General features: G+C 44.5%; 1 protein-coding gene across 1 annotated transcript in view; it reads left to right on the top strand.

Moving 5' to 3' along the window:
• LOC114615357 (solute carrier family 2, facilitated glucose transporter member 3) overlaps positions 1 to 18,455 on the top strand; it is a 66,503-nt gene continuing 48,048 nt past the window's right edge. Inside the window, exon 1 of the mRNA XM_028761083.1 lies at positions 1 to 79. Coding sequence (XP_028616916.1) covers positions 59 to 79 — 21 coding nt within the window. The 5' untranslated portion in view covers positions 1 to 58. The remainder of the gene's footprint in view (positions 80 to 18,455) is intronic.

Below are 18,455 nucleotides of genomic sequence, written 5' to 3'. Positions count from 1 at the left end.
GGAAGCTGTGCCTTGAAGAGACATTTGAAGAAGGGTCAAGTCTTGCTCCGATAGAGAGATGGAGAGCAGCAAACAAACTGTGAGTGTTAAGATTGACGTCAGATTAGTATCAAACAGTGCACCACTGTTGATAATCTCCGTGCTTACTACCTTCCTGAACTGTTGATAATCTCCGTGCTTACTACCGTCCTAGCTTTCATTTTTTTGTCTTGCTAATTAAAGACATATAAATGATGGCAGGAGAGACCATTAATTACTGCTTGGGCCTACAGGAGAGACTATTACTACGACAGAGATAGATTCAACATGTTCCCACACTTTTTCTTTTTGAGGTTTTGGGGATCAAGGTCTGTCTATATAGCCATGACTAGCCTAGAACTTCCCTATGTAGACCAGGCTGGCCTTAAACTCACAACTGCCTCTGCCTCTCAAATGCTGGGATTAAAGGTGTGCACCACCATACCCAGCCTTCCTTCCTTCCTTCCTTCCTTCCTTCCTTCCTTCCTTCTTTCCTTCCTTCCTTCCTTCCTTCCTTCCTTCCTTCCTTCTTCCCTCTCTCCCTCCCCCTCCCTCCCTCCCCCTCTCTCCCTCCCTCTTTCTTTCTTTCTTTCTTTCTTTCTTTCTTTCTTTCTTTCTCTCCTTCCTTCTTCCTATCTATCTATCATCTATCTATCATCTATCTATCTATCTATCTATCTATCTATCTATCTATCTATCTATCTATCTAAGACAGAGTCTTGTGTATCCAAGGTATGCCCCAAAGTTGCTATGGAATCAAGGTTGACCTTGAACTTTGTTTGTCTGGTCCTCCGGCCTCCACATCCAGGCCTAGGCTACCATGCCTACTTGTAGGAAGGAGGTGCTAGCAACTGAACTTCTTCTTGCTACTGAGCAATCACTCCACCATTACATTTGCCATTCATGGTGTTTTTACTTTTAAAAATTACATAACTGTGTGTGTTTGTGTGTATACGCACACCCATGTGTGGGTACTGAGGAGCCTGTGTAGAGTCTGGAGGAGGCGTCATCTGGCATAGTGCCAGATCCCTTTACCTTCTGAGCCACCTTGCTGGCCCACCTTGTAGTTTCAGTATGTGTTATTCAGAGTAACAAGAGTGATAAAATAATCAAGTTGAGCACCGCAACAGCATCTGTAACTCTCGTTAAGGGTTACATGCTGTGGGTTTTGAGGAAATCTTGACAGAGTCATGGTGCCATAGACATGAGAACCAGGGGAGAGAACCTTATGCGTATGTACACCCACCACCATTCTTCCAGGAGCATCTCTGGGATGCAATTTAGGCATGTTACTTGCAAAGCACCGTGATAAAATGTCCACGAACGGTAACACATAAGGCTCGGTCTTTTGGAATGGGTTAGGGCAGGGCCGACACCCTCTGATGGTTGGTGCAGGTTACCTAAAGTCAGAGAACACACGGTTATTTCTGGAAAGGACTTTGCATAAAGCTGTTCTCTGGGGATTTGCTGGTGTATTTGTTTGTAGACAGGGTCTTTCTCCTTAGCCCTAGCTGTCCTGGAACTCACAGACCCACCTGTCTCTGCCTCCTGAGGGCTGGATTGAAGCCTCCTGGCACCCTGCTGAGCATTTTTCCTGGTATCTTGTTTTAACTTACATCCAAGAGCCTCATTTTTTTTTCCAGAACGTTTTAATGGTCGTCCTTAGAGAAACAGTTGTCTTCTTTGGCATGCTTTTTTTTCTTTCTTTTTTCTTCCTTTCTTTTTTTTTTTTTTTTTGGTTTTTTTTTTTTCGAGACAGGGTTTCTCTGTGTAGCCCTGGCTGTCCTGGAACTCACTCAGTAGACCAGGCTGGCCTCGAACTCAGAAATCCGCCTGCCTCTGCCTCCCAAGTGCTGGGATTAAAGGCATGAGCCACCACCGCCTGGCTGGCATGCTTTTCAAACTGAGGAAATCAGTCAGCCGTTCTTTTTGTATCATTGCTACTATACACAATTTATAATATTATATTTCCATTAAATCTTTTGATAATATTCACTCCTTCCGTTATCCCTTGCCCTTCTCTGTCCCTCCAAGACTCCCTTTTATTTTCATATTTTTGTTTTGTTTTGTTTTTTTATATTCGGTTCTTCACAGATTTGCATGTTGTCCTTAGGGGGACATGCAATCCCCTAAAGACATAGGGGGTAATTTCGGCCAAATAAGTATATCAACTACAGAAATGAGATAAATGATCCTTTTTCTCCTGTCCCACCTTTATTAAATATATTTATGACGTTTCTTAGGAAGACATGAACATCTGTTTATTCACCCAGATAGGGTACTGATGATAGGCCAGAGACTTGATCCCAGTCTGATCTAACTGTAACTTAACGGGATAGGGAATGACTTCTCCTCCCACGGATGACTCAAAGGCAGAAGCTTTGTCATCCAAAGAAGCTCATGGGGGATGTGTGAGGTTGGATTTCCCCCCACAATTTACCGGCAGCTCCCTCACTCAGCTCCCTACCCCCCAACCTCACTCTCAACCCCCACCCACCACCCTCACCCCCACCCATTCTAGCAATTGCTTAACCTACCTCAGGGAGGCTCTTCTGAGTTTTAAGTTTCATGCGCTTTCTTAGCCACTATTGGCAAACATGCAGCCTTCTCTCTCCTCCCAGAAAGGAATGCCTCAAGCTGGAAGAAACAGCTGCACAGGTGAATTTACCCTACAACTAGTGCTCCCCGATGATCAGACAGTGCTCATGTACGGGATTTGAGAAACAAAAACTAAATCTAGTCACAGAAACTGAGAAACCAAGGGCTGCTCAGTGCCTGGAATTTATGATACAAACAGTACATCAATTCCCCTGGCTAGAGAAACCAGGTTTGTCTGTGCCAGTGAGATCCAGAAGAGCTGGCAGGGCATGTGGTGATGAGTAAGTCTGGGTTCTACAGCAAGCAGGAGTTGATGCCAGCTGGAGGAGTGCTTTGTGGACTGGTCAGGCAGTGCCACAGAGATGAATGGTGACCCACCCCAAGACACAAATATTTTAAGAGGGCTGGAGAGATGGCTTAGTGGTTTAGAGCACTGACTGCTCTTCTAGAGGTCCTGAGTTCAATTCCCAGCAACCACATGGTGGCTCGCAATCATCTGTAATGAGATCTGATGCCCTCTTCTGGTGGGTCTGAAGACAGCTACAGTGTACCCATATAACTAAAATGAATAATTCTTTCAAAAAAAAAGTCAAAAGAAGAAATATTATAAGAGTATGTTTTCATTTTGATCCCAGGTGTGGGATATGGGGCTGCTTCAGATTGTCCACAGCAGCTGACTATGTTTTGTCCTGTCCTCTAGCAGGGGCACGATTTGGCCAGAAGCAAATAGTTTCTTCAATTATGTGACATTTGGAATTCTGAGGACTTTTCAGAGGGTACATAGATGCTAGGACCCAAAGACGATGGGGAGTTGGTTATTGAGTTGTTTGTTGGTTGTTGGGGTGGGTTGTTGATTGGTAGTTAGTTGCTGTTTGGTGGTGGTGGTCGAGGTTTGTGAAACAGTTGTGCACAAAGAGGAAACAAGAAGAAATTAGATATCCTGAGAGCGAAGATCAAATTTGCCACAAGATACTCAACCCTCCTCGTCAGCAGGAAGTAGTCTAATGATAAAGTCACCCCTTTCCTTTTTGTCCCTTTTCTCTCCTATCTAATATTAGGGGGTTGAAAGGGTGGAGAAGGGTGGAAGAAAGAACCCACAGAGTAGCAAGCACTGGCTACAGTGAGCATCTTACTTGCCACGGTTTTACTTTTGACAAGGCCATTTTGACAAAGCCCAATAGTATCTGAAATCTTGTCCAATATCGTACTAGCATAAAGGACAAGATGCATCAAGAGGAAAGTATTAAATACATAGTGAGGAAAAAACCCTGAAATCCACCGATTGGATTTTCATTTCATAAATAAATACTAATTTAGAAAAATTAAAAATAAAAAGACAAACATTCCTACCCTTTAATCCTCTATAACTCCTTATAATATGTCGGTTAACAACATGGAGGTAAAGTCCCTCAGAAACATTACTTGCATAAATCATGGTACGAATTAGACCCACTGTTTGGATGTGCATGAATTTTCTATCATACTTTGTGTATTTAGTTGTATGTGTAGGAGCATGTGCCATGGCACACTAGTGGAGGTCTGAGGACAGCTGTAGACATCTGTTCTCTCCTCCCACCACTGGGTCCCAGCTGTCATACACCATGGCAAGCAAGTGCTTTGACCTAACAAGCCATCTCGTGGGCCTGTTCTTTGTTTTTAAGATATGGTTTCATACATCTCATACTGGCCTCAAACTATGTATATAGCTGAGGATGACTTTGAACGTCTGATCCTTCTGCCGCTACCTCTCCCCAGTGCTGGAATCACAGATGTGAGCTGCGACATCCTGTTCATGTGGTGGGGACTGAACCACAGGCAGCTTTCTTGCAGAGCAAGCAATCTACAACCCAAGCCATTTTCCTCCTCCTCCTCTTCCTCCTCCTCTTCCTCCTTTTCCTCTTCCTCTTCCTCTTCCTCCTCCTCCTCTTTCTCCTCTTTCTCCTCCTCTTCCTCCTCCTCTTCCTCCTTTTCCTCTTCCTCCTCCTCCTCCTCTTCCTCCCCCTCCTCTTTCTCCTCTTCTTCCTCCTCCTCTTCCTTCTTTTTGGTTTTTTGAGGCAGGATTTTTCTATGTAGCCCTGACTGTCCTGAAACTGCTCTGTAGACCAGACTGGCCTTAAAGTCAGAGATCTGCCTACCTCTACCTTCCAGGTACAAGTTCTGGTACTAAAGGCATGCATCACCACCTCCTGGACTATACTTTTCTTTTATTCAAGCATAGTTTTCTCTAATAAAACCAGTAAGAGGATACTAAATAATTTTTTCTCTAGACTCATTTTTTTTCAAGGGCTCATTTGTTATTCATTGAGCTGTTTTCACGTGACTTTTTGTTTGTTTGTTTGTTTTATGTTTTGGTTTGATTTTCTTTCCTCCCTTTTTTTTTTCTTTCATTTGTGTGTCAGGCACTAGTGATGCCTGGAACTGCCTTCACAGATTTATATCCCAGTGCAGGACGTGAGAATGTCTAAGAAGGAAAATAAGTCAGGATCACAATATAGCAAATGTGATGGAAGGAGGGAGGGAGTTTGCTCATTCTGATACTGTGGTCGGCTTGGGGAAAGCTTCTTCAGGAAGAAGTTGAGTAGAAACAGAATGTCCAGGAGCCAGCCACGAGGCAATCTGGAATTACTCATACAAAATAAATAGTATGTAAAGGTCTTGGGGTATAAATGTGTGTCGGACTCCAGCCCCAGTCAGGAAACTCTGGTGTGTATAGATCCTGAGAGTCGGGGTGGCTCTGCTCTGCTCTGTGGACTGTACAGTCTCTGTTACTGCTGTTCCGCCCCTCTGAACTCAACAGCCTCAAAAGCAGTCCAACTGTTGTGTAGTGAATGACCGTGGCTACGGTCCACTGAAACAGGTGAGAGGAGTCAACCAGCCCAGGCAGAGCTACAGAGTGAGACTTTGTCTCAAAGAAAAAAAAAAAAGTAAAATAAAGGTTGTGCTCCAAGATGGCTTAGCAGGTAGGACACTTGCCACGTATCCCCAGAACCCACACGGTAGAGGAAGAGAATCAATTTCAAAAAGCCATCCTCTGACCTCCCCTTGTATACTGTGACTCTTAAGCACAGAATATAAACAAATATTTTTTTAAAAACAGAAAGATGCTGGGCAGTGGTGGCGCATGCCTTTAATCCCAGCACTTGGGAGGCAGAGGCAGGTGGATTTCTGAGTTCGAGGCCAGCCTGGTCTGCAGAGTGAGTTCCAGGACAGCCAAGGCTACACAGAGAAACCCTGTCTCGAAAAACCAAAAAACCAACCAAACAAACAAACAAAACAAAACCAAAAACAAACAAACAAAAAAAAAACAGAAAGGCAGTTGCACCACACTGAATATACTAAAAACCACTGTCCTGTACACTTTGTAAGGTTTGTGAGCTGCATCTCAACAGAGCTGTGACTTATTTAAAATTCACTTATTTAGGTGTATGTGCACATGTCTGTTCCTGTCAAGTATACACAGGTACCCTCCGAGTCCAAAAGAGATCACTGGATGCCCTGGAAAGTCTGTTTCTTCTCACATTCTTCCGGAAGAGGTTTTCCCCAACCCGACACAGTATCAGAATGAGCAAACTCTCACCTCCTCCTTCCATCCAGTTTTCTATACTGTGATCTTGACTTACCTTCCTTCTGAGGCATTCTCACGTCTTGCATATGTGAGGAGACCCTGTGTCAGAGCCAAAGTCTAAGGAGGAGTAGGCTATGACTCAGCAGTAAATGCTTGCCTGGCATACGCGAGGCCCCGGGCTAAAGAAATGACGCCAGCAAGGAGGTGACAATGCTGTGCGGAGAAGAAATGGGGGTGACCCTGAGCCAGATGACATAGGGCCTGCAGCCCCCCCAAGATGAGAAATGAGATCAAATACATGTTTCTAAGGGTTGTTGTTTGGAGAATAGATCATGTGAAGGCAGACAAGGAGACAGAGATGAGTTCTATAGGTTAGAGTGAAGGTGACTTGCGCCAGGGTGACTGGACTAGCAGAAGTGGTAAGATCTCACAGGAAGGAGATGTTAATGAACTGGACAAAGGTACAGAGGTTATCCAGAAGTTAGACTGATTCCTCTATTGGGGGTGACCACACCCAGTGGGAAAATTGGAGAAAGGCCCAGATAGAGTAGAAGAGGGCAGGATCCCAGAACACTTTCCTATCTGATTCCTGATAGACTCCCAGACCCACGACCCAGGTGTAAGGCCCAAATTAGAGATCCAGTTTGCCTCAGATTCAGGCCATGGACCTACTGGAAACTCTGGAGAATTGAGATAGAAGAGAAAAGGTTTGAGTAATGAGCTTTGAGGATATGTCAGTGTTTAGTAAAGCTGAGAAAACACTGTAAGACAACGTAGAAACCCAGAGAGAGTGGTGGCTCTAAAGCCAAGTGGACCCGGACCTAACACCTGTGGTCTCCATACTCGGGAGGCAGAGGCAGAAAGATCACCATGCTTTTGAGGCCAACCTGGGCTGCAGAGTGAGTTCCAGGTGACCTTGGGCTACTGTGACACTTTGTCCCCACATCCCAAAATAAAATCCAAGCAGAGAAATTAAAAGGCCTTCCTGGCTTCCTGGGAGGTTAAGTGTGTGTGCAGAGCTAAGGAAAGTTAGGAGAATGTAGCTTAAAAACTAATCAGAGCCGAGCATGGTGCACTCGCCTTTAATCCCAGCACGAGGGAGGCAGAGACAGATTTCTTTGAGTTGAAGGGCAGCCTGGTCTACAAATCGAGTTCCAGGACAGCCAAGACTACACAGAGAAACCCTGTCTCAAACAAACAAACAAACAAACAAACAAACACAACAAACAAACAAATCAGAGAGGAGAGGATGTAACCCAGGTGATAGGCCTTACACAGAATTTACCAAGTCCTTTTTTTCCCAGGCAATGTTTTACTTCATGAGCTTGTCACCCCTGATTGGTTCACTCGTCCCATGATGAGAAAGGACTCAGCCACCCACAATAATGTTGTTCATAGGGATATGGATCAGTTTCACAGAGAAGCCAGTGAATCCCGTGATAGCAAATCCTACCGCTGTGGCCATGGCGAGCTTCTGGAATTCTTTTCTGTCAGGCTTGGTGCATCTTTTAACCAGCCGAGTCGAGTCCTTTACAAACTGCCGACTTGGCTCAACAAACTGCATTACCTGATCCGTGTTTGTCGGGTGGCGGTTTGAGAGGGTAGAGACACGTAGCTTAGAAGAAAAATTGAACCCCCGGCCTCCATCTTAAAGAAAAAAAAAAAGCCTGAGAATTTGGCCCCATAGCTGAGCCCAAGCTGCACCCACGTACCAGGAAGGACCCCACAGCTTGTCCTTGGCCAGAGTTACTCCCTAGCTACTTCCTAGCAACAATTAATCAAAGATTAATCTGATTGTTTCAGATGTACTTTCAGACTGTTCGTGATTGTCTACAGTCTTGCTTCAGAGCACCCACCTGTCGGCTTACAATAGTCATTCAGTTAGATGCTTGCCAGGCTGGACCCCACCTCATTCACTTCCATTTCCTATAAAACCTTGTCTCGATGAGAGCTCAGGGCTGCCTTACCGAAAACTGTCCTGAGGGCCGGTGGTGCGTAAGCCCAAACTTGAGTTTGTAGTAAAGAGACCCTAATGTGATTGCATCGGAAACAGCGCCTTGGTGGACTTTTGGGGTTCACAAACGCTTCGTGACACAACAGTAGCACACCACTAATCCCAGCACGTGGAAGGTGGGGGCAGAAAGATCAGAAGTTCAAGGTCATCCTTAGCTATATAGCAAGTATGAGGCCAGCCTGGGCTGCTTCAGACCCTATCTCAAAACAAAGCAAAGCACAACTAAACAGAGAGATGTGTTATGGGCAGCCATTATTGGGTCTGTTAAGGTGGAGTATGTTGGTGATGCTGTTAAGGTGGAGTGTGTTGGTGATTTTAAGGTGGAGTGTGTTGATTTTAAGGTGAAGTGTGTTGGTGATTTTAAGGTGGAGTGTGTTGGTGATCTTGACAGAGGTGAAATGGCAGAGGACGACTGAGGGAAATGGAGCCATGCTTCAAAGTCTTGTCCAGTTCCTGTGAAACTCAGGCTCCATTCCTGGCACTGCAAACTAACTAGACAAATAAAAAGGAAGAGATAGAGGGGCAGAGGAGGAGAAGGATTCTTGCTTTGACCCCACTTGATCTCACAGGCAGTAAAACCCCTCTCCAGGTCTCACTGCCACACAAATGTAGGCTCTCCTGAATTCTGTGGCTCTCAAATGAGACAGACTAGAGAGGTCTTGGAATATGGACTCATTAGAAAAGGAACTTTTGATTACAGAAAGGAGTTACTTTCCAGACAGGACTGTTGGGTGGAAATAAGAAAGAGGTCTAGCTATCTAAGAAAGGTGTGGCTTAGCTGGAATAGCTGACAGTGCATCTGACAAGAAACTGAGAATGTGCATAGAATAGGAACCAGATTTATTACTGAAGATGGGTAATATCTTTTATTTTGCTTCTATTTTCTCAATGAATAATAGGTTAGGTGGTCAGCTGAGAGTCAAAAAGGAAGAAGGTATCTTGGAAATTTAGCAGAGAGGAAAGAGTGGAAGGTCTGGAACTGCACGCTAACCATGGATGAGGCTCTAGGTTCAGTCCCCAGTGAAAGGAAGGAATTAAAGAACTCTAGAGAGTAAAAATAAAATAAAATCTTGTAAAGATAAGAAGATAATTACAGGCAGAGAACATGCTGGTTTGAAGAAATAACTCTCCTGTTCTGCCCACGACCAGTGCTTTGGTGTATCTGCCTCCAGGGTCTGTTGCTAGGATGCCAACCAAACCTATTTAACAGTCGGCCACCAGGTGGCGGTGTAGATCCCTGCAGCTCCATGTTCTCAACTGCTTTTATGTCTCGGAATTCACCTAAGTGAGGTGAGGCGGGTGCCTTGGGAAGTGTTTTTAACTAGTCCTAGAAGACAAAGCCCTGGGAAGACTAGAAGCCATTTGAGACTATTTAGGGAATGGATGATAAAAGGAATGAAAGGAGAGATAGTGGGCTGGGAGAGGAGGAAGGAGGATTATGGGGAGTGAATGGCCTTTAGAATTAGAAAGCAGAAAGCTCTGGCCTTCTGACACTTGTGTGTTGAGTTGTGGATTTAAAGACGAAACCAGAGGCGGCGAGAAAATTAAGTTGATCTAACTGACTTCAACATAGACCAGATCAAAGGCAGGAAGAAGGATCTCAGAGTGCGGGCATTTGCTGAGCACAGGTGCCTATGACAGAACCACTAAGGGAGGATCTCTTGGTTCTGCTGATTGGGTGGCTTGCAAACGAGGGCCAACAAACGGCTCAATAGGTGGTTAAACATTGTATCCATCAGAACGGAGCCAGGGGCTGAGGCTGAAATCACATCGCATATGCTGGATTAGCCACTCTTTTGTCATGACAAAATACCTGAGAAAACTTAAGCAAGGAGAGGTTTATTCTCTCACAGTTCCAGGATTTCAGTCCATTATCACCTGGTTCCATTGTCTGGGGGCCAAGGCGTGATGATGTGGCTAGCCCAGAGCCTGGGCTGGAGGAAGGCGGGTCGGGTCCTCTCGGCACAGAGTGGCGCAGAGAGAAGAAAGGTCCAGGGATTAGATATCCTTCTAAGGAATGCCAGTAGTTGGGTCCTACATACTCATTCCCACCCCACAGGATCCATCTCACTCTTGAGCTATGAATCCACCGAGCTATGGAGTAGTCAGATCCCCCATGATTCTTCCCGTAAAGCTGATTAACTCTTAACCAAACCTCTTACCACGTGAGCCTTGGGTGGTGGTGGGGGCACTTCATAGTCAAACTGCAACAGATGCTAAAATAAATTGTTTTAATGCATTATCTGTGTTTGAAAAGAAACTAAAAAGAGGACCCAAATGGTTGCCATACAGGGTGGGGAGCATATACTGGGTGTCACTGAAGACAAAGTAGGAGGAAGCAGTCTTCAAGATGGTGGGACTTCGGTTCTCTGCTCTCTTAGTTTTCTAGAAACTCTCCACCCCCACCCCCACCAAAATGCGCACACACATTTTAAATTAGCATCTGTTTCCTTTATGTTTATGTATATGGATGTTTTGACTGCATGTTGTACCTCGTGCGTGCATGTTGCCTCTAAGGCCAGAAGAGGGCGCAATGCCTTCGTGCAAAGTAGGAAAAGGTGCTTCTCTGATTAGCTGGAGGTGGAGGCTGTCGGCTGTCTAGGAAGACTTCTTGTGCAAAGAAGCTTCTCCTGGCCTAGGCTAAAAAAACTACACAAGGCTTGAGCCTCCACTAATTTTCCAAACTAAACTATCATACATAAAAGTCATTGTAGATTTTAATGGGTAAGCAGAGATTAAAAACCTTGGAATAGAGATGGTACATTCCGGTTTACAGAGCTATAAACAAACACAAAGCCATTGTTCCTGGGCAAGCCCATGAGCCAAATTAGACTTCTGAGAAAAGCTGGCTTCCATTTTTATTTCAAATACTAATGGTAACATATATTTCCATGCTAACCACCTTACTTTTGTTTGTTAGTTTGTTTATATTGCCTATATCTATGTATTTGTGTGTACAGGCCCTGGGGGACATGAGGTAGTTAGAGGACAGCTTTATGGAGTCTGTTCTCCTAACTTTACATGGGTCCTGGGAATCAAATTCAGGTTGGCATGCTTCCACAGCTAGTACCTTTACCTCCTGACCCACCTCTCCAGTCCATCTTAAGTTTGACACAGACAGCTACGCCATGAACCCTCTCTACAAGGTGATACTCCTGACATTTTAGCAAGCATGAGAGTCACTTGTAAGGCTTATTGCAGGTTTCTTGGCCCTAACCTGACAAGAGTCTGATTCACCACATCTGGGGTAAAAAGTGAGAATTTGCATGTCTCACGGGTCACTGGAGGTGGTGATGTCATCAGCAGTACTGGGAAGAGGACATAGTGATTAGCGGTGACTAAAACAAACCCTGCCACTTTGCTAATGTCTCCCAATGCAGCACCGACTGCCCTAATGCCTTTCCTACAGTGGCTTAGATATAAACTCTCCTTTTCCCAAGTAAGCAAAGTACTGAAAGGAAGCAAGACTGGAGTAAGTCAGACATGATCTCCTGTCCCTGCCTCCGGAGTGCAGGGACTAAAGGCATGTGCTACTATGCCCAGCTACCAGGCACTTTCTTTTTTTTTTCTTTTTTTTTTTTTTTTTTGGTTTTTCGAGACAGGGTTTCTCTGTGTATCCCTGGCTGTCCTGGGACTCACTCTGTAGACCAGGCTGGCCTCGAACTCAGAAATCCGCCTGCCTCTGCCTCCCAAGTGCTGGGATTAAAGGCATGCGCCACCACTGCCCGGCTACCAGGCACTTTCTTAAGAAAAGCAATTTAAAAAAAAAAAAAGCAATTTTAAGAAAGAAAGCAGTGGACTGGGCTGTACAGATGTGCTTAAGAGCACGTGCTGCTCCTGCAGAGGACCTGAGTCCAGATCCCAAGACCCACTTCAGGGGTCTCACAAATGCCTGTAATTTCAGCTCCCAGCCATCTGATGCCTTCTTCTGGCCTCTGTAGGCACCTGCACTCGGGTGCACACGCACACGCACACGCACGCTCAAGTATAAACTTAAAAATAACACAAATCTTTTTAAAATTATAATGAGAGCTAGAGATTAGGAGCTCTTATTGCTCTTCCAGAGCACCCAGCACCCACTCAGTGACTTACAATCCGGAGCACCCAGCATCCACTTAGTGACTTTAACTTCAGGTCCAAGGGATCTGAAATCCTCTTCTGACTTCCAGGCACCAGGAATACATGCAGTACACCAGACATACACACAGGCAAAGCATCCATATGCATAAAATGAAATAAATCTAAATAATAAATCTTGTGCCTTTAATCCCAGCACTTGGAAGGCAAACACAGACAGATCTACGAGTTCAAGGCCAGCCTGGTCTACAAAGTGAGTTCCAGTACTGCCAGGGGTGAATAGAGAAATCCTGTCTCAAACACAACAACAAAAATAATAATAACAATAACAATAATAACAACAACAATAAATCTTTTTTTTAAAAAAAAAAACAAAACATTATAGGGCCAACAAAATGACTCAAGGTGGTGGCTGCTAATTCTGACAGCCTGACTTTGGTCCCTGAAACTCATCTCTTTCAGGAAAACCAGCATGGCATGGCAGCATCCTCTGACCTCCACACACATGCCATGCCATGTGTACTTAATTAAGCAGGAAGGTTCCTGCATCTAAAAAAAAAAAAAAAAAAAAAAAATGACAAAAGTAGTCAGAATTCTCCATACCAGATTCCATGCTTAAAAAAAAAATCAAGATAATATGTTTTGTAATATGCTATGGCTAGTTATAATTTGAGAATTTGTAAATGTGTAAATTGCACGGCTGTTTTGAACTCCCCGCCCCCACCCTCCAGCCCCCACTTTGTACTGGGAATTGAACTTTGCTTTGTGCTTGCCAGCTAAGCCTGCTATCACAGAAACTTACGCTACCTTCCCTTGCCTGTTTTGAAGTAGGGCCTCCCTAAGTTGCCCAGACTAGCCTTGAACTCATTATGTAGCTTAGGTTAGCCCTAAACTTAAGATTCTCTAGCCTCAATCTTCCAAGGGGCAAGGATTGATTTTCGGTATCACCACGACCAGCACTGATTTCTTGGCTTAGCTTTCTTCTTTCCTTTCTTTTTTAAGATTTTTATTTATTTATTATATGTAAGTACACTGTAGCTGTCTTCAGAAACCCATATGAGGCCATCAGATCTCATTGCAGATGGTTGTGAGCCAGTCCTGGAACTCACTTTGTAGACCAGGCTGGGCTTGAACCATGTGGTTGCTGGGATTTGAACTCATGACCTCTAGAAGAGCAGTCAGTGCTCTTAACCGCTGAGCCATCTCACCAGCCCTTAGCTTTCTTTTTAAATTCCCAGGGTTGCTGATCCAGCCACTGAGGAAGCAAAAAGAACAGTCATCAAGAAAGCAAATAAGAGCCGGGCGGTGGTGGCGCACACCTTTATTAATCCCAGCACTTGGGAGGCAAAGGCAGGCAGATTTCTGAGTTCGAGGCCAGCCTGGTCTACAGAGTGAGTTCCAGGACAGCCAGGGCTACACAGAGAAACCCTGTCTCGAAAAACCAAAAAAAAAAAAAAAAAAGAAAAGAAAGCAAATAAGAACTGGAGTGGACATAATAAATATATGCAAAAGAGGGTAGAGACGGATTGCCTAGTGTCTGGGCTGAGAGTCAAAGGGGTTCCCTTCAAAGTGGCACGGTCTCCTTGCGAGTCAAATGTTGCCCCACTGATTTCCTGAGCTAGATATGAAGAGAAATATCTTAAGGAAGTCTGCTGGTAGGCTGTGCTGTCTCATGGCCTCAGGTTTCCTGTACTTCATGAGATTGAGAGCACTAGAACTCCGTGCTTTACACTCGGCAAAGCACTTTAACATATAGTACTTAATCTCCCCGTCAACGCAATCGCTTCCATCCCTTTATAGACGTCAACGTTAAGGACAACTCGGCCACGGTCATGCAGTTTGGAATAGAGCTTGCGCTTCATACAGCAAATTCTTCTGGCATTCAAAGCTGCTCCATGTAAAGCCAGTTGCTGGTACTGGAGGGAACTATTGTGTAAACCACAATAACTTATTACACTTTGAATATTACTAGTTCCCTTCCTTTCCTGGCTATGTTTCATCTGGTCTTACTGCTTCCCCCTCTTCTTGCCTATGCCCTGTCCCGGACACCCTGCTTTGAGTACACAGGCATTCCAAATCTCTTTTAAGGTGTTATCTGTGGCTCCAACCTGGCTGAGATAAAGGTCAGCAGGAATGGAAAGGCGATATGGAACAATCCAGCCAGCAGATCTGCTGAAACGTTTGTTCCAAAGGTTTGTTCCTAGAGGAAAGCCAGCAGCCCTAGCCACAGTGTCTCCATGACCAGGCAGCACATTTTAAAAACATTTTACTACTGTAGTACCTTAAGCTATAAGAATGTGTGTGATATTTCTGTCTCCAGTGCTGCCTCTTTCTCTCTGTCTTGCTCTTCAATTCGACAGTGAATAGTGTCAAGAAAGTCCTTTATATAGTAGCTGATGGAGAAATGTCTCCTGAACAAATACCCCAATGGCGGGTTCTCTGTTTCTCCTGCTCTGTCATGGCTACGCCCGTGCCTTTTGCTTTCCATCTCTCCTGAGGAAAATAAAACCATTTTCTCAAGAAAGCGTACTTGAAAACAGATTTGCATTTTATTTTCTTCTTCGAGGCAGGGTCTCACTATGTACCCGTAGCTGGCCAGGAACTCACTATATAGACCAGGGTACCCTCCTGCCTCTCCCTTGAGCGTGCTTAAGGCATGCACTACCATGCCCATCACTACGATTTTTGAGAGCTGATATTCTGAATTTCCTGTCAAATATTTAAGTCCATCATCATCATCTTTTTATAAGCATCTCCTTGGTGGTTTCTATCACGTAGCTGGTAATTTTTCTTTTATTTTTATCATTTTTGAGACTGGGTCTTGCAATATAGCCTAGCCTGGCTTGATGCTCACTCTAGCCCCTGCTGGCCTCATCAGCTGCTTTAGTCTCCTGAGTGCTTGGCTCAAGAGCCTGTGCCACCAGGCCTTAGTAGTGATCTTTCTAAAGTCCAAATCCAGACACACTTTTGCTGTGTTAACCTCCCAGATATCTTAGTATGCAGACAAAGCCCAGATGCTCGACCTGCAGCACCTAGCTTAGTTAGCGATTTGTGATAAATCTCCCCTTATCTCTCAGCCTCCTTTGCTGCTGGATCAAAAAGCACGGCATCCTGTCCTGTCCTGCAAACTCTTGCTCCCACTGCCCCTGCAACCCAGAAAGCTGTTTTCTCCCACCCCAGCCTGCCCCACCGTACCCCCCTTATGTCAGAGTCACTACCACTGAGCCTGTAGGGCTTTTGCATTGTGCCTACTTGAAAAACTGCTCTTGAAACGGCAGCCAGACTCCTGATGGGCTATGCCTTTCCTCCGCATCTGTCATGCTGGACTACGGGACTCGGTCCTGTTCAGCTCCAGGGCGTACCATCCCTGAACTCGGCTGTATTCATTCTCACAGAGTCTGCAGCCCTACTCAGTGTCTTCAAACTCGTTTATACATCTTATAGATCTCCTATGTAAAGAGAAACCAAGTGTCCTTAGTTTTATAGTGAAAATAACAGAGGGCTGTCAAGATGGCTCTGCAGGTAAGGACACTTGCTGCCAAACCCTACAACCTGAGTTGGAACACTAAGAACATGATAGAAGAGAACAAGCTGTCCTCTGACCTCTCCACAGAAGCCACAACATACCCACACCCTCCAATAAACAGACAAAGAAAGGAAATAATATAGTTTGTCTTAATTCTCTCCTTACCCAAGTCTATCTAATCTGGTAACACAAACTACCCCTACGCTCTGTCTCACTTGTGTGACTGGTTTTCCCAGCTTGGAATATGTTCCATTCTGGTTCTCTCTCCTTCCACTCTATGGGTTCCAGGGATTGAACTCAGCTTGTCAGACAGGATGGAAAGCACCTTCACTCACTCACTGGCCCATCTCTTCTTTTTGATATGGGTCTCATGTACCCCAGGCCAATCTCAAACTTGTCTTGAACTCTTGATCCTCCTGCCTCTACCTCCTCAGTACAGGCCTGGATCACCACACCTGACTGTCGTGTGTGGAGTTTTTGCCTGAGAACACCCTGCAAGGCACAACTCATCATTCCTGCATTCTCGTTCTTTACAGCTCTTAGGAACACCAACTCTGTGAGCACGACACTCTTCTTCTCCCCTTACTATTAGCTCTGAGTAGGCCTAACCGTCATCCTCCTGTGGAGCATGTGTGAGTCCTTTATGTCCTCTTTCCTTTCCTTCAGTGCTCAGCAGAGCGCCTGGATACCGGAAGATGGATCACCTTTCTAACTGCAAGTGTACATGAGAACATGTGTGAACATGTGTATGGAAGTCAGAGGTTGACAAAGGGAGTGTCCTTCAAATATTTTTTACGTCATATATTGACACAGGGACCCACAATGAACCCAAAGTTCAACTGGCTCACCATGGAGTGTTAGTCTATTTTACTACACAATTCATAATGTCAATGCTATTTTAAAATATACGGAGAATAGACTCTCAGCCTTCTGGTTGATATCTTGTGTTCTATCTGTGCTTATACAGTTAAGACAACACACAGTAAAGAATTACGAGCTCGCCATGCTTTTACGTCATTACCCAGTTACAGTCGTTGCTTTAATGGGTCCGTAGTGTTCTGTACAAGGCTGTCAATCGTGGGAGGCTGCTTTCTAACAGACACAGTACATGATATTGAAGGAGACAGTAATCACTTTATATCAAATTAACAGAGACCTCCTAACAACACAGGTGGACAGGGAGGGAGCCTTCCCCACACGCACATTACAGCTGGCTTTTAAAAAGAATATGCTAGCCACAGGAAAGAAGGGGATTTCTGGGCGGAGGAAACATAAAGGACACCCTAGTACCCAAACTCCTGGAGAGCCCGAAGAATTGAAAAAAAAAATGCCATTGTGTAAATAAAGAGAAGTTAAAAGGAAGTGAGGAAGTTCACGATGAAATATAAATGACACTTTTAAAACAAAATCCCCCTTGGCATTTAGGTTGTTTCCAGACTTTCTTGGTAAGATTACAGTGTGGTGGCCATCTTTGTACCTTAATCTGTGTGTATTATGGTGATATTTTATAGGAATTGTGGTGAAAAAATATAAAAATCTGAGCCACTTTTTGGTATGACTGTGTGTGTGGTGTGCGTGTGTACGGATTCACGTATGTTGGGATGTGTGCAAGTACATGTGTGTGTACCTGTGGGGGGGTCATATGTGTAGGGGTGTACATGGGTGTACACAGGTACATGTATGTGCATGTGTGTAAAGGTGAGAAATTGACAAAGGGGGTATTTCTCTATTGTTTTTTACTTTATATATTCAGGTAGGGGCCCTGGCCAAACCCAGAGCTCACTGATCCAGCTAGCCAAGCTAGCCAACTTGATCTAAGATTCTCCTGCCTCTGCCTCTAGGGGGCTAGGATTATAGGTCAAGCTGGTCTTGAACTCTCAGAAATCTACCTGTCTCTGCCTCCCAGGTGTCGGGCTTAGAGGCATGCACCGCCACATCTGGCTGAATAACTAAATCTTAGCAGATATTATCAATTTCTCCTCTAAAAGGGTTTACATGTTTGTTTTTATCCAACTACACATTTTGAAATACTTTAACTAGAGCTAGGTAGTGTGAATTTTTATTGACTTTGCAGGTAAAACAAACAAACATTACCTTCACCAAAAACAAACAATGAAAAAAAATCTCTTTTACTTAATTCTTTGTGACTGTATTTGGACATAATCTTTGGACATTATTAGTGCTTCCTTTATGGATGGCTTTTCTTGGAGTTGAACTACTTTTATCTTTTGTTCTCTTTACTGATTTTTTTTTTTTTTTTGAGACTGGATTGTACATGGTCCAGGCTTGAATGTCTGACCTTCCTGCTTCCGCCTCCCTCTTGAATGTTAAGATTATAGGCATATCTAGTTTTCCTTTTTAAAACATTTTTTAATTGTATGTGTGAGTACATATTTATTTTATGTGCCCATGTGAGTGCCTGTAGCATCCAGAAGAGGGTGCTGGATACCCTGCAAATGATGTGATGACTGAGTCTCCCTGATGAGGATGCTAAGAACGGAACCTTGTCCTCTGAAAGAGCAATTGGCACGGAGCCATCTCTCCAGCCCTGCCTGGTTCTCATAATAGACGTGTGTGTGTGTGTGGTGTGTGTGTGTGGTGTGTGTGGTGTGTGTGTGGTGTGTGTGTGTGTGTGTACTGTGTGTGTGGTGTGTGTG

Source organism: Grammomys surdaster, unplaced genomic scaffold, assembly GCF_004785775.1.
Source record: "Grammomys surdaster isolate TR1022 unplaced genomic scaffold, NIH_TR_1.0 126660, whole genome shotgun sequence".
Taxonomy (NCBI): domain Eukaryota; kingdom Metazoa; phylum Chordata; class Mammalia; order Rodentia; family Muridae; genus Grammomys; species Grammomys surdaster.
This window is presented reverse-complemented; position numbering and strand designations above follow the sequence as displayed.